Source organism: Mixophyes fleayi, chromosome 11 (assembly GCF_038048845.1).
Source record: "Mixophyes fleayi isolate aMixFle1 chromosome 11, aMixFle1.hap1, whole genome shotgun sequence".
NCBI classification, from domain to species: domain Eukaryota; kingdom Metazoa; phylum Chordata; class Amphibia; order Anura; family Limnodynastidae; genus Mixophyes; species Mixophyes fleayi.
Window position 1 is genome coordinate 8,690,194 of NC_134412.1, and position 17,330 is coordinate 8,707,523.

Sequence of the window (17,330 nt, forward strand, 5' to 3'; positions counted from 1 at the left end):
AAAATATGGTACAAACAAAAAGTCAGCATATTTTATTTGGATATTTGACAATCCAGGGAAAACATCACAATAAGAAATATCACATAACGTAAACAAAAAGTGTGCAAAGATCTTCAAAAAAACCTTTTGATTAAATGTATACTAAAACTATATTTATCATGACCAAAAATAGAAATAGGATGCCTAATGTTCAAATGCAGTGACATTAAAAACTTTTTTGTATGAGAGTAATTGCTGTCACTAGACATCACTGGTTTGGTCACAAGATCAAAATGACCTTGCTCTCATTCCTATTAGACAAACAGAGCAGACTCCTGATTGGTTAAAAACTATCTGTGAAAGTCGCTTATATATCTTTTTAAACACATACAGCTGAACATGTTCTTTCAGAAAATTCTGTATTGTGTCAAATAATAATGTACAAAATTACAGATTATTTCAATGATCGTAAAAATACAAACTGAAACAATTATTTTCAATAAAACACTAACTTGCCACTTTATCCCAATTAAAAAAAAAGCCACTAAACAAATTGCTGCAACATTTCAACACTGTGCTAAGTGGGTGATGCTTGAAAAGTCCATCGTTGGAATAGTTTTAATTACAACTGAAACTGTAAACAGAATTTAAAAAAAAACATGAAAGTAAAATGCTTTTATAGCAGTTTATGAAATTTAAAATATAATTAATGATAATAAATAAATACATCTAATACCATAGAGCTTCTGCAGACAGTTTCATGAGCAATATCTCCATCCTGTTCTCAGTAACTCCAGCCATTTCGGAATCGGCGGCGTCTCTTGATTTATAGTAAGCAACAAGGACATCATGATTTCATGCTGTGGTCTAAAGTATCAACAAGACATGTAGAAAAGTATCATTTTAACAACATGTCAATTAACCCCTTTGTCACGAACACGCTCCCAGCTGCCGTGACTTTGGGGTGTTTGTATGAGGTCACACACGATTTCAGCCCGCAGTCTCTCTCACCTATCACACAGGTTCTAGACCTACGGAATCGCCCCCAAACACAGGGAAACTTCCCTTTACAAGGCAGCGCCGCTTTAAATTTAAGCGCTGAAGATGCCAAACTCGCGGGTGTTGAAGTACCCGCAGGTTAATACATTTACCCCCTACGTCTTTAACTTTCACACTACCTTACAACGGATTCATTTGATACAACCTATTTACACTGCAGTTATGAATCCCTTATAAATAACTGCAAGCTCTCTATGTTTACGACACCCTTAGACAGCAATTGTGCATTAACCACTCACACACTTGTTGGATGGACATCGGTGAGCTCTTATGATGCTTATCATTATCTAAAATACACAAATATTTCCCTGTTGACTGAACCACATTTTGAACCAAAGCTTAAGATTTGGGCAAATTGTTCAATGGCTTTTAATAATTTGTAAAGTTAAGTAAATGTTCACACATCTCTATTCAAAAGTATCTGGTATAATCTCTATAGTGTTACTTGGAAAGAGGAAACATAGCTAGAAGTAGTTTCTCTTTAAAATATATAAAAATACGGCAAAAAAATATGGCAGAATTACTAGGCAATGACTGTACAATTGGCTAAAATATTAAATTGTGCTTATTTCTAAATATACGAAGAATACAATAATAAAACGTTGTATGTATTCACTAGTTTTAGTGACACTGCAGTGTAAAATAATTAATTTATGTTTTTACATGGGTAATATTTTTTAATACAGTCATAGTTCTCTATATATTTTTAGATTATTTTGTTTATATAGTATTTTTTAATAAGCATTCATAATGCTGACTAGCATATAAACAGTGCAGAGGACTAATGAAGTGCTAGGGGTCATAAACCAGGGTCAGGGCAGGCATCTACCAAGGACAATTGGTAACAAGCAGAGGTCAATATACCCCACATGCAGCACACAAATATTGACAGCTTATTTGTACACTGAAATTTAAAGTTGATATTTGTGTGCTACATGAAAAAACAGTCAGTATTTAACTTATGTGCAAAACACAATACTAATTTGCACCCCTTGCATTGTAACATGGTTTTGTCCAGGAGACTGAAATAAGAAGTTTCTCAAGTTAAGATCCATAATGAATCGGGCCCCTTATCTTGTGTAAAAGTTAAGATGCTTATTTTAGGAAAAAACGGGGAGAGAAGAGTGAAGTTAAGATGGATTTTCATATTAACTTAAGAAATTCTTCACTTACGCAGTGGATTTTGTTTATTATCTCCCTTTTCTGGGCATGCACAGAGTGGATTTGCTTAAGATAAGCAAAAAACGGCAGATAAGATCACTAATGAATCAGGCCCTAGAATCTGATTAGTTGCTATAGGCAACATCTCCACTTTTTCAAACCTGCAGTTTAGTAAATCTAGCCCCTTGTCTTCCATTAACTCTTAGGCCACCCACAGCTGACTTTGTCTAGTGGAAAATTGTATTTAATTGCATTGTGGTCAACTGCTGATATTTATACAATGTACATAGATCCTTTTCCATGTTCCAAAACTGAATCATTTTTGTCTTGTATATGCTCCATAGATCTCCTCTATCCATATGGACCTGGAATTGATTTTAAAGTTCCAAAAGTGGATGATGGATACGTACTTGCAAATCTACCTATTTCTTTGCCAATCTTTGGGAATGTCTCTTCAGCAATATATGTAAGAATTATCTTTCTAACTTTTGTAAATTAACAGTAATATTTGTTATTTCAGGTTAAACATATTATATTTTCACTGTTTCAAGTATATATCTGATTTTACTCTTTCTACCCTTCAGGTGGGCACCAATGGTTATTTTACATTCATCCAACCTCTAACACAATTTACACCCCAAAATCTCTCAGTGACGACTGTGCCAATGATCGCTCCTTTCTGGGCTGATGTGTTCACGGTGAAATCAGGAGATGAATATTATCGGATAAGCAATGATGCAAATCTCTTGTCCCGGGCAACATCTGATATTAAAACTTACTTCCATCAGCTGAACTTCACTGCACAATGGGTTTTTGTGGTCACATGGGATAGAGTTGCTTATTTTGGATCACAATCGAATAAGGTACCTTCCATTATGTTTTATAATAATCATCATATAATAATAAAAGTGCTCACAAGGTAATTCTGAAAAATCAAAATAAGTATCAAATCAGCCCATTTAACAATTGCCTATATGTGTATTAAATTCATATTATTTTGGGGGCTGTATTCAGATCTTTAGTCTGATGTATGGCAGTATAAGGACTGACTATAAGGTATATATACAGTATATTATACATCAGTATCAATGATTTAACTTTCATTATAACACAAAACTCACATACTAATAACTTTAGAGCAGTTAAATCATAAGAAACAAAATGGAGAACTATTGATTTTTTCAATATATTTTTAGGAAAGTTTCAGGGGAATTCAGTCAAATTTGAAATGAATTAGTTTAAAACTAGATAAGAATCAGATTTCTTGGCACTCTTCAGCTACAAAAAGACAGCAAAGTTATTCATGAAACATGACATGAGTGTAGTTTTTGTGCTGGATCGCGCATTTCTAATTTTTACCAATTTAGAGAAAATTAAATGTAAAGATTTAATAATGAGGTCTAGTAGTGTTTCAGTGAGAAGCGGAAAGTGTGAGACAGTTCTGTGAGATTGCTCTGCTTAAAAAAATATATAGAATGCAACAGGGGACCTGGAAATTACAATTCCTATCACTGGATGGCTTCTTTCTTGCCACAAAAGTTGTATTTAGTAGATGGGAGCACCCTCTTTATTTATATATATATATATATATATATATATATATATATATATATATATATATATATATATATATATATATCTTTAATGCATTATAACACCTCTAAGCTGTTTGTGTGTCTCTAGGTGAACACTTTTCAGGCTGTCCTGATTACAGATCAGAATGCCACCTTTGTTCTGTTTAACTATGGAGCCATTGAGTGGACAACAGGCACTGCAAGTGGTGGAAACAATCTTACAGGACTTGGAGGCATCCCAGCACTGGTAAGAAAGAAAATCTCTTTTGTAATTCTTCATTGCATTGGTTAAAGTTCACTAGTTTCACGAAAACATCTAAGTCTGGCTCTGTGTCTCTAACATTGGAATAGGTCACACCAAACTATCTGTCTTTGTGCGACTTATGGAACTGAAAGACACGATGTCTGAAGCATCCTTAACACGCTGGCATTGTCCACGTGAAAGGAATGTGTATGAGGGGAACTAACAATACATCACTATGACGTGTTTTTTACATCATCCAGTAGGTGGGGAATGTTAAAGATGCACACTCGGAGCCTGATTCAGGAAAGTAAAGCAAAAAAAAGAGTATCTTTGCACCTTGGCAAAACCATGTTGCATTGGAGGGGGAGGTATATTTCAAATGTGACGGCAGATTTATAGTTGGGGTAGGTTATGTCCTAGATCAACTTTAAAGCTATAAAGTATTTAAGTGCTACATGAAAAAGTAGCCAGTATTTAACTTATGTGCAAAATGATAAACTAATTTGCACCCTTTGCATTATAACTTGTTTCTGTCCTGGAGAAAACGTACTCCTTATTTTTCCTTACTCTCCTTATTGAATCAGGCCCTTGGTCTGCTACAGAAACGATAACTGCAAACATAGGGCAACTATATCGTAATTCTAAGGCTCAATACGCTGGGTTTTTACCACTAAGAGGAGCTAACCTGCCGGGCTGGAAGCAGGACATATCTGTCTCAATAAAGACAAACACATACTAGTGAATATAACACATTAAAGTGTAAATTTGACTCTATTTAATGTGACTGTTGTAAGAAATCTGATAAAAGTCTTCTCAGACACATTGATGCATTAAGACCTAGATAGGGTGATACTATTTGGCTACCCCATATACAACGATATATAAATATACTCATTGGAATTAGGAAATAGGAGGACAGAGCACTAATGAGAGGTGCAGTATAACCAAGATCTTTCACCCATAGTAACATATTGGTGTAATAAAATGGTGTAAATACACATTGAGCCTATTGTTCAAGCATTAAAATATGAATAAGTCACTGTATTTTGATATCCTAAAGGATCTGTAAAAACAATAAGAGCATATAGATTTACTGAGATATAATGTTATGATTCCTAGTAAACTCAGGAAGTGGCCACGGAAGTATAATACAAATGTTTTTATTTCGGCAAAATATATAAGCAAAGATTCAGTTCAAGGAAACATGCAGGTTTTCGTAAACAGGTATAACTCCCAACATAAATATGAACAGGTGTGGCAGGAAGGTGCACAGATATAACATGTTCCAGAGAATGTAATTATAGTTTAAATGCAGGGATAAGAATGGTGAGTTACCCAATTCCAGGATGCAAAAGTCTGTCCAGGGAAGCAAACAGAGTCTAGGCAAAGTACAGGGTGACAAGCAAACTTGCATAGTCCGGTAATCAGGCCGAGGTCTGGAGCAACAAGAGGTCAAGCAGTATCCAGTATTCAGGAAATATATCGGCCTTTGATATGCCCGGTGTCATCTACCTGATGCCAGCAGTTTCCAAATTCAAAATTTGTAGAGATAATTTCTAAACTTTGCATATTGGGCAAATGACATTACAGTACAGGTAATTTTTTTGAGAGCATGTAATCACACCATGGAAATTACTCGGGCAAAGACTTGTGTTTGTAAAACTTAACTTATTAGCGTATGTAAATAAATAAAGTGGTCCTTTACATGCATTCTATTAATAGCACAAGTGTACTGCAAACATTGGCAATCCCAAAACATTGCTTTCATTATCCTAAACCAATCAAAGTTAACATCTGATTGGTTAATTTTGGTTACAACCCATTACATATGAGATGGATATGACAAGGACATCTCAGGGTCAAAACATTTTGAAGGACAAATGTTTAAAATCTGGGACCCTCAATGGAAATTAAGGACAGTTGGCTAATATGGATTAAACATAGAGATACAAACAGTAAATGATATCAGATGTATTCTTGCATTCCACAGGCTGGTATAAACAGTGGTTACAATATAGGATACTACATAATCCCAGGCTCTCTGTCATCAGACATCGTCAATATATCGTCCACCAGTAATGTAAATGTCGCTGGACGATGGGCTTTCAGAGTGGACAAAACACAACCTGAAGGAGCAAATGTGATAATAGGTAAGTGAAGAGTAAGTCAAATGAAAATTAAGTGTAGATGAAAGTGATATATAATATAATTAGTGCCCATAGTGACCCTCTAATGCTGTCTTCTTACCTATCTCATATTTTGTGGAATATTTGCCAGGGACATGCCTGGACATATAGAAAACTACTAATTCCATCCATGAACTGAAAACATTCTTTAAAGCTAAAAGTTTAGTGCTTGTGCAAACAGGTGAGCCTACACCTAAAATACACAAGTACCTTATAGCTCCATCTGGTTGGTCTATTAGTTTGGGGTTTAGTTCTTTAACTTTAAATATTTCTTTTTGGATACCACTTTTAACAAGCAGATGTTTTTTTATTGAGATCTTACATTAAATACACAACAGTGGTTCGTAGGAAGCTATGAGTAATAAATGGAAATAAAGCTACATTTGGCTAACGTATCAATAAATAAATAATAGTTATAAATATTGTAATAATTATGGGATGTGCAAGAGTAGAATATGAATATACCACACAGTAACTGTATCCTAATTGTTAAAAAATATCTGGGTTCTGATGATGGGTTCCTAAAACACTGGATATATATTTTAGATGTAATAATATATATTATCTATAAATAAAAAATAATATAAATATTACTAAATATTACGAAATTTTACTATAAATATTATAAATATTTTATCTTTGACAATGAGTTTTTAGTCATCTTTATAAGGAGTGAAGTTAAAATGGAACTTTCAGATTAAATCTGGTTTTCTATAGTAGGTAAATAGCAGAGTTTAGTAATCTTTATAAGAAAGAGTGCATTTGGAATGGAACTTTAGATCAAATTTGTTTTTCTACAATAGGTATATAAATTAGGTTTTAACTTTGGGTGGGGGGTGCTACGTTCAAAGATTTTTTTTTTTTAAGTGTAAACTTAAATGATTTGAAAATAACTTCCGTTCACAATAAAGTACATAATATATTAAATTTTTGGTCATCAGGTTTTTGGTCATAATAAGATTATCACTGAAACATCAAATAACAGAGAAAACTAATAATTAATATCAATCTAGAAATTAATACTATAAACCTGGCATTAAGAATATCCAAGGGGTAATTTAGGAGAAAAATAGAGAAATTGTTCTTTGAATGAAGATTTTTAAAGGCATGTAGAACACAATAAAAGATGGTAAACAAAAATATATAAGATCTCTCAGGCGCTCCACTCAGGTATGGGAGCTTGGTATGTAAATATGAATAACCACTAATATTCAAAAATACACAATGTCAAAAATCAATTCTTACATACAATTGTACTTCCTTCTCTGCTCAGTGAGATCGTCATATATGGAACCACTTGTCTTAGAGGATACCTCCTTGTCATGTAGATACGGTCAAATCTTCAATAAGACTCATATGCCATGAAAAATAAACACATAACAATACACAGTGTAACATGTAATGACCACAACTGAAAAATGTCCACCACCACTATTTAAACAGTTCTTTATCCAAATTGGTGATTCTAGCTATCAACGATAGGGATCCACCAGTGCATATCCTCCTTGTCTGAACCCCTTAGGGTGTCTGCTTACAGGAAAGCACTTTACAATGCGCCTCTCAAAATCAGCTCCTATTCAAATTCCCTTCCTTCCTCTGAGCTCAAACATCAATGATATTCATGTCGACACATACAATGAAGAGTAACACAGAAACAATCCTTGTGCATTAACTTAATAAAATGTTTATTAACAAACAAATGTATAAGTATGAGTGTATTTTATACATGTGTTTGTTAATAAACATTTTATTAAGGTAATGTACTGGTGGATTCCTATCGTTGATAGCTATAATCACCAATTTGGATAAAGAACTGTTTAAATAGTGGTGGTGGACATTTTTCAGTTGTGGTCATTACATGTTACACTATCTATTGTTATGTGTTTATTTTTCATGGCATATGAGTCTAATTGAAGATTTGACCGTATCTACATGACAAGGAGGTATCCTCTAGGACAAGAGGTTCCATATATGGCCATCTCACTGAGCAGAGAAGGAAGCACAATTGTATGTAAGAATTGATTTAAGAAAAGATGGTAACCTTCAGAGTTTTTAAAATAAACTTTCCTACGTGGTAATAGACTAGATACAAACTTCCTCCTTCCTCAGAAAGTACAGAACACAATGGAGCTATTTCAGGAGAGATCTGATAATGGATAAAACAGATTTGTGATGAAACTTGTCAAGTAATTAAGAAATTGAATGAACTTATAATGTTGGAAGTAAGTAGGTGTTATAGCAAGAACCTTGACTTTGGGATATCTTGAGCCTTGTCATAAGTGTTGGTAAGCTGGAAAAAAATCACTGGCCTTGCAATAGATCTATTGAGAGAACTTTATTTATAAAAAAAAAAAGGCACAAATCTTTTATGAACATCATAACATTTGTAAAGTGAACATAGAAAATGTAATTAACATGATGAGGAAAAACTCATAATGATAAATGGTTCATCTTTTTTAGATGGTGTCACATCAAGTACAGCTCACACTTCAACCAGGACTCTTCAAGCTGATATTGCAACATCAGATACCATCAGCATTACTCCCACTGATACTACACCATTAGAAACCATCAGCATTCATCTTACTGATACTATACCATTAGATACCACCAGCACTCCTCCCATTGATACTACGCAATTAGATACCATCAGTACTCCGCCCACTTATACTACATCATTAGATACCACCAATAGTCCTCCCACTGATACTACATCATTAGATACCATCAGTACTCCTCCTACTGATACTATACCATTAGATACCATCAGTACTCCTCTCACTGATACTATACCATTAGACACTACTAGTACTCCTCCCATTGATACTACACCATTAGGTACTTCCAGTACTCCTCTCACTGATACTACATCATTAGATACCATCAGCAGTCCTCTCACTGATACTACATCACTAGATACCATCAGCATTCCTCTCTATGATACTATGCCATTGTATACAATCAGCACTACTCCAGCTGATACTACACCATTAGAAACCATCAGCACTCACCTTACTGATACTATATCATTAGATACCACCAGCACTCCTCCCATTTATACTATGCAATTCGATACCGTCAGTACTCCACCCACTTATACTACATCACTAGATACCATCAGTACTCCTCCCACTGATACTACATCATTAAATACTATTAGCACTCCTCCCATTGATTCTACATCATTAGATACCATCAGTACTCCTCCCACTGATACTACACCATTAGATACCATCAGTACTCCTCTTACTGATACTTTACCATTAGATAACACCAGCCCTCCTCCCATTGATTCTACATCATTAGATACCATCAGTACTCCTCCCACTGATACTACACCATTACATGCCACCAGTACTCTGCCCACTGATTCTACATCATTAGATACCACCAGTAGTCCTCCCACTGATACTACACCATTAGATACCATCAGTACTCCTCTCACTGATACTATACCATTAGACACTACTAGTACTCCTCCCATTAACACTACACCATTAGGTACCACCAGTACTCCTCTCACTGATACTACATCACTAGATACCATCAGCAGTCCTCTCAATGATACTATGCCATTGTATACCATCAGCACTACTCCCACTGATACTACACCATTAGATACCATCAATACTCCTCTTACTGATACTTTACCATTAGATAACACCAGCACTCCTCCCATTGATACTACACCATTAGGTACCACCAGTACTCCTCCCACATATACTACATCATTAAATACCATCAGCAGTCCTCCCATTGATTCTACATCATTAGATACCATCAGTACTCCTCCCACTGATACTACATCATTAGATACCATCAGTACTCCTCCCACTGATACTACACCATTACATGCCACCAGTACTCCGCCCACAGATACTACATCATTAGATACCACCAGTAGTCCTCCCACTGATACTACACCATTAGGTACCACCAGTACTCCTCTCACTGATACTACATCACTAGATACCATCAGCAGTCCTCTCAATGATACTATGCCATTGTATACCATCAGCACTACTCCCACTGATACTACACCATTAGATACCATCAGTACTCCTCTTACTGATACTTTACCATTAGATAACACCAGCACTCCTCCCATTGATACTACACCATTAGGTACCACCAGTACTCCTCCCACATATACTACATCATTATATACCATCAGCAGTCCTCCCATTGATTCTACATTATTAGATACCATCAGTACTCCTCTCACTGATACTACACCATTAGATACCATCAGTACTCCTCCCACATATACTACATCATTAAATACAATCAGCAGTCCTCCCATTGATTCTACATCATTAGATACCATCAGTACTCCTCCCACATATACTACATCATTAAATACAATCAGCAGTCCTCCCATTGATTCTATATCATTAGCTACCATCAGTACTCCTCCCACTGATACTACATCATTATATATCATCAGCACTCCTCCCACTGATACAACTTCATTAGATACCTTCAGGACTCCTCCCACTGATACTACATCATTATACACCATCAGCACTCCTCCCACTGATACTACATCATTAAATACCATCAGCAGTCCTCTCAATGATACTATGCCATTGGATACCATCAGCACTACTCCCAATGATACTACACAATTAGATACCAGAAGCACTCCTCTTACTGATACTACACAATTAGATACCACCAGCACTCCTCCCATTGATACTACACAATTAGATACCGTCAGTACTCTGCCCACTTATACTACATCATTAGATACCATCAGCAGTCCTCCCACTGATACTACATCATTAGATACCATTAGCACTCCTCCCACTGATACACCATTACATACCACCAGCACTCCGCCCACTTATACTACATCATTAGATACCATCAGCATTCCTCCTATTGATTCTACATCATTAGATACCATCAGTACTCCTCTCACTGATACTACACCATTAGATACCACCAGTACTCCACCCACTGATTCTACACCATTAGATACCACCAGTACTCCACCCACTGATTCTACATCATTAGATACCATCAGTACTCCTCCCACTGATACTACACCTTTAGATACCACCAGTATTCCACCCACTGATATTACACCATTAGATACCATCAGCAGTCCTCCCACTGATACTACACCATTATATACCACCAGTACCCGTCTCACTGATACTATGCCATTAGTTACCACCAGCATTACTCCCACTGATAATAAACCATCAGCAATCACCAGCATTCTTCCCACTGATACTAGTCTATTAGATACTGACAGCACTCTTCCAACTGATAACACACCAGTAGATACTATCAGCACTATTTCCATTGATACTACACTATTGCTTACCACCAGTACTCTTTCAGTTGATAATACTCCATTAGACACTGACAACACTCCTCCTGTTGAGACTGTATCTTTAGATACTACCAACATTCCTCCTGTATATAGTGAACCTTTAGATACCACAACTAATACTCCAACAGACTCTAAACCACCAGAAACCACGTACGTTACTCTAACTGATTCTACAATGCTATACATCCTCAGCACATCAACTACTGTATGGGATGGTATGTACTACAGTTGTGTGTTATTTAGTCTTTAACAATGAAATCTTATTTGTTTGCAGAATAAAATTACATTATGAAGTGTTCTGTTTGTAATGTCACATGAATTTCTTAATCCATAAAAATACATTTTGGAACAATTAGCAAACTCTATATAATGTACTCCTCAGCTCTAATATTATTTATTTTTCTTAAATAGTTACATTTCATAGCTTCAAATTGCATGAAGTCATATGTCAGCAAGTGAGTGGTCCCAGTTCGTGTTTACACGTAAACAGAGTTGGATCAATTCCGTACAATATGTGCTTTTTACTTGTTGTTATTATTATTATTATTATTATTATTATTATTATTATTATTATTTTTATAACTTTGCAAAAGTTATACTAAAAAATAAAACTACCTGCATGCACCATTATAGGAACCATAAGACAATTTCCATATCCTGTATACAAGGATTTAGGTATCTATTATTTACTATTTCAATGGGCTTACCAATAAAAAAACATGTGGTAGTGCTAAATTTTACCAAGTTTGCATAACAATTATGATAGGTTATCCACATACTTTAATTAAACTAATTTAAAAAACAGCACTAAATTATTCTGAGTAAATAAATGCATAAATAAAGTATATAAAATTGGGGGTATCTCTGAAAATAATCACAAATATGAGAAGAAATCTGATAAAAATAGCATGTTTATTCATATATATCCCTCATATATTAAATATAATCAATATAAAATAAATCAAAAGTGATTAAACATACATACATTTATATCAATAGCATAAAACTCCTTAAGGATTATAATAAAAAGGCAATTATACAATGATTACATACCCTAGGAAATAAATAAATATATCAAAAGATTCATGTAAAATCTGAAATTCCTTAATTAAAAAATAGCAGAGAGAGCCATAGGAATAAAACGTTCACCAGTGTTTCTAGTGGACTGAACATGGAACAAAACTATGTTTCATTATATCAGTCTTCTAACAAACAGATCAGTGTAAGTCTCACCACTCCTAAATGTCCAGACAGGCCGACGGATCCATAAACTATTGATATTTCCTATTTTCTAGTTTTGTGTATAGAATCCTAAATACAGTGAATCTGACACGTTTCTCTGCATGCAGCATTTTTCTAAAAAAAAAAGTATTTAAAATTTCCTAAAATATTTAAATATAATTTGACCTATGGGCTTTACATATATATATATATATATATATATATATACTCAGTTCGACGTTTACCAATTAAATATAAAATGTGTTAGTTATTCCAAGCAGTCCTAATTATTTCTGTTTTAACGCTGTTTTAATCTATATTCAGAAGGTTCTAGTATTTAAACATATTAATAATATAAAAATTAAAAATAAATTAAGTCTTTCAAATTTATTTGATCAGCAAAAAAGAAAATAATATAAGTAGCTCAAGTAACTTATCTCAAGGAATAATTTTTGTCACGGTAGTTGAATGACAAGTGGCCAGAAAAACTAACACTGTTTGCTGTGATAAACATTATGATGATAAATAGGCCCCACATAGGGAGATGTTTCTTATCTTATACAACCAGGAAGAAAGTCAAAACGTACTTGTATTAAGCTACTGTACTGTGGAATCAGCTCATTTTTATGATTGACTGTTACTGTTCTGATCCGACATTGGGCGTTTGTAACCCTTACATTTTGTACTTATTCACAATTTAATATGGCAATGTTGAATCAGAGAAATTTATTTTCAGATTCTGACATATAACGGTATTTATTTAGATTTTTTTTTTAATTTTTGTGTCTGATAAAATGTCCTAAGAAATGTTTGTATGATTGAAACAGCTGAAGTGATTTTTTATTTCTGATTTTATTTCAATTGGAGCCACTACCACAGATATGCTAAGTACAGTATTTGACCTGGAGACCACCACACGCACAACATCTACTTGGCCAGGATATGAAACTGGTATGACTTTCTATTCATACATATAGTATGCAACTGATTTTTAAATATGTTCATGGACATGTTTATTGTATATAGACAGGGTGACGTGATGGGTGCTCCCACTGGCCTAGTTTATTTCTGTTCAGTAATCATCATATCCAGGTATACCACTGTTCTGTGGGAATTTTGTCTAAGGCAAAGTGTAGTGGTCCTTTGAAAGGGACAAAGTTAAATGACCAGTAGAGACTTATGAATCACTGTAATGTAAACTGGAAAGGAAAATACAAAGAAATGCTAATAACAATGCACTGTATGTAGATTCAAGTTAGGTATGTGAAGCAATTAACTTTTTTTAAATATAGATATTTCGATATGAATGATGGTGGCATGTAAAAGTCTTATGGAATTTCAATTCCAGTAGTATTATCGATTCTTATTAATTGCATACAGAAACAAGTTATAAGTCTATATCTATAATTGCGGCGATATTAGTAGTGGACGCATCTGTAGATACGCCTGTCAGCAGGCATATCTCTTGTGGGTGCTTGACCCTTGGCACAAAGGACCTTGCTGATGATGATCATTTTACCTTGAAGCTCTAACCTAGGCATGCTTGATAGACCAGAATGGAGGACTACCGGGCTAAAAGTAGCCCTAATTATTATTATTATTACTATTATTATCCTTCTTTTATAAGGCACCACAAGGTTTCCGCAGCGCTGTACAGAATGCAAACAGTTGACCATTGAGGGTAAAACAGTACACAACATTAAACAAGTAAAACCAAGACTCCAACAGCTCCAAGCTTAGCTAGTACAGTGAAGTTGGAGGAGAAGAAATGGTAAGGTGCCAGGAGGGAAGAGGGCTCTGCTCACAAGAGCTTACATACTAAAGGGAGGGCAAACAGATGCAGGCACAATGGGAAGTCAGTGGAGGGGATCACGCAGAAAAGGAGTATGTACATGGACAGGTGAAGATAGAGGTGAGGAGGCCAAGCATTGATATGGTTAGGTAGAAGGTTGGTAGCCTTTGAGGAACAGATGAGTTTTAAGTGCCGTTTTAAGGAGCACAGATTAAGGGACAATCGGATAGAGCATGGGGGATGTTCCAGTGGAGAGCAACAGTTCGGGAGAAGTCTTGAATTCTGGCATGGGATGTGGGGATCAGAGTGGAAGAGAGGCGATGGTCATTAGCCGATTGCAGGGAATGGGAAAGAGTTTGAATGGAAAGAATTTTTGGAGATATATGGGGCAATGGAGTAGGTGGAGGGCCTTGTAGGTGAGGGTGAAGAGTTTTGAAAGAATTCTGTAGGGGAAGGGGAGCCAGAGAGGTAAGGCAGAAGAAGCGGCGTGAAAGGAAGATAAGTCTTACAGACATGTTGAGTATAGAGCAAAAGGGGTGTGAGGCGGGTGTGGGGGAGGCTGGAGAAGAGAAGGTCACAGTAATCAAGACGGGAAATGATGAGTGCATAACATCTCCTCTCAAGGAATATTTTTCGGCATGGCAGCAGAGCGACAAGTAGCCATAAAAACGAACACTGTTTGCTGTGATAAACATTATGATGACAAATAGCGCCCATATGTCAAAGTTATGGTCATTGGTGGTGCCTGTACTGTGCATGAATATGGCAATGCTGAATCGGAGATATTTTTACAAGTTTCATTTTCCACAAGATCACCTTGTTTATTTCTGATTATTTATTAAAACAGTGTCTAAGAACATTGTGTGAAATTTTTACATGATAGAAACAACTGAAGTGGTTATTTTAAAATTATTTCAGATGAAAATACAGTTTATTCAACAATGACTCCTCATGTGACCACCACGGTCCCCCCTTCTCCTTATGTGACTGCTACCACAAGTATGTCAACTACCAGAACTACAACAAGCACAACATATAACCAGTCAATATATGAAACAGGTATAACTTTGCTTCTATTTTAAATAGTAAGCAATTTATTGTTATATATATTTACGGACCTGTTAATTATTGAGATACAGTGAAATGATGTGTGCTCCCACTGGTCTAGTTTTGTTTTGTTTAGTTTCCATGGTGTATGCCCGGTAAAATCTTATAGATCACTGGAGTTAACATAAAGAGTATAAAAATGCTCAGAACACTGTACAACACACTGGTAAAAAAAGATGTAAAGGTAATCACTTTATAGGCATACTACAAAAAAAAAACAAACACTGGCACAATGACTCTACGATTATCTCAGACAGATTTTTATGTATGTATATAAGTAATTTACAGCCACGCAAAAGCTTAGCAAACCGTGATCATCAATATAAATATGTAAATATATAAAGCCAAATCCTGCTACGAAATGAAATATATGAACAAAATATGGTACAAAGAAAAAGTCATCATATTTTATTTGGATATTGGATAATCCAGGGAAAACATCACAATAAAAAGTATCACATAACGTAAACAAAAAGTATGCAAAGATCTTCAAAAAAACCTTTGATTAAATATATACTAAAACTATATATATCATGACCAAAAATAGTAATAGTATACCTAATGTTCAAATGCAAGTGATATTAAAACTTTTTTGTATGAGAGTATTAGAGGTATTGCTGTCGCTAGACATCACTGGTTTGGTCAAAAGATCAAATGACCTTGCTCTAATTCCTATTAGACAAACAGAGCAGACTCCTGATTGGTTAAAAAACAATCTGTGAAAGTCGCTTATATATCTTTTTAAACACATACAGCTGAACATGTTCTTTCAGAAAATTCTTAAAACTGTATTGTGTAAAATAATAATGTACAAAATTACAGATTATTTCAATGATCATAAAAATACAAACTCAAACAATTATTTCCAATAAAACAATAACTTGCCACTTTATCCCAATTAAAAAAAAAGCCACTAAACAAATTGCTGCAACATTTCAACAGTGTGTTAAGTGGGCGATGCTTGAAAAGTCCATTGTTGGAACAGTTTAAATTACAACTGAAACTGTAAACAGAATTTTTTTTAAAAAAACATGAAAAGAGAAATTATATTATAGCAGTTTATGAAATTTAAAATATAATTAATGATCATAAATAAATACATCTATTACCATAGAGCTTCTACAGACAGTTTCATGAGCAATATCTCCATCCTGTTCTCAGTAACTCCAGCTATTTCGGAATCAGCTGCGTCTCTTGATTTATAGTAAGCAACAAGGACATTATGATTTCATGCTGTGGTCTAAAGTATCAACAAGACATGGTGGGGCATATTCAATTGTTGGTGGAAACGCTGAAAATCCCGCAACACGTGCACTATTACCGTAATAACGGTAATAGTACGCATAAAAACCTTTATTACGGTAGTTTTCTTGCTGGATTTTATCTCACAGCTCCCTGAGCCGCGAGCTGAAATCCAGCTAACTATTACCGTAATAACGGTAGTAGTTTTAATGCCACGGAAAACCGCGACAATTGAATATGCCCCGTAGAAATTTATCATTTTAATAACATGTCAATTAACCCCTTAGACAGCAATTGTGTATTAACCACTCACACACTTGTTGGATGGACATCGGTGAGCTCTTATGATGCTTATCATTATCTAAAATACACAACTATTTCACTGTTGACTGAACCACATTTTCAACCAAAGCTTAAGATT

At 34.9% G+C, this 17,330-nt stretch overlaps 1 protein-coding gene across 1 annotated transcript in view; it reads left to right on the forward strand.

Moving 5' to 3' along the window:
- LOC142107450 (uncharacterized) overlaps positions 1 to 9,743 on the forward strand; it is a 223,850-nt gene extending 214,107 nt beyond the window's left edge. The window contains exons 11-14 of the mRNA XM_075190884.1: positions 3,883 to 4,020; positions 6,008 to 6,167; positions 8,664 to 9,635; positions 9,715 to 9,743. Coding sequence (XP_075046985.1) covers positions 3,883 to 4,020; positions 6,008 to 6,167; positions 8,664 to 9,635; positions 9,715 to 9,743 — 1,299 coding nt within the window. The remainder of the gene's footprint in view (positions 1 to 3,882; positions 4,021 to 6,007; positions 6,168 to 8,663; positions 9,636 to 9,714) is intronic.
- The last annotated feature ends 7,587 nt before the right edge of the window (positions 9,744 to 17,330 follow it).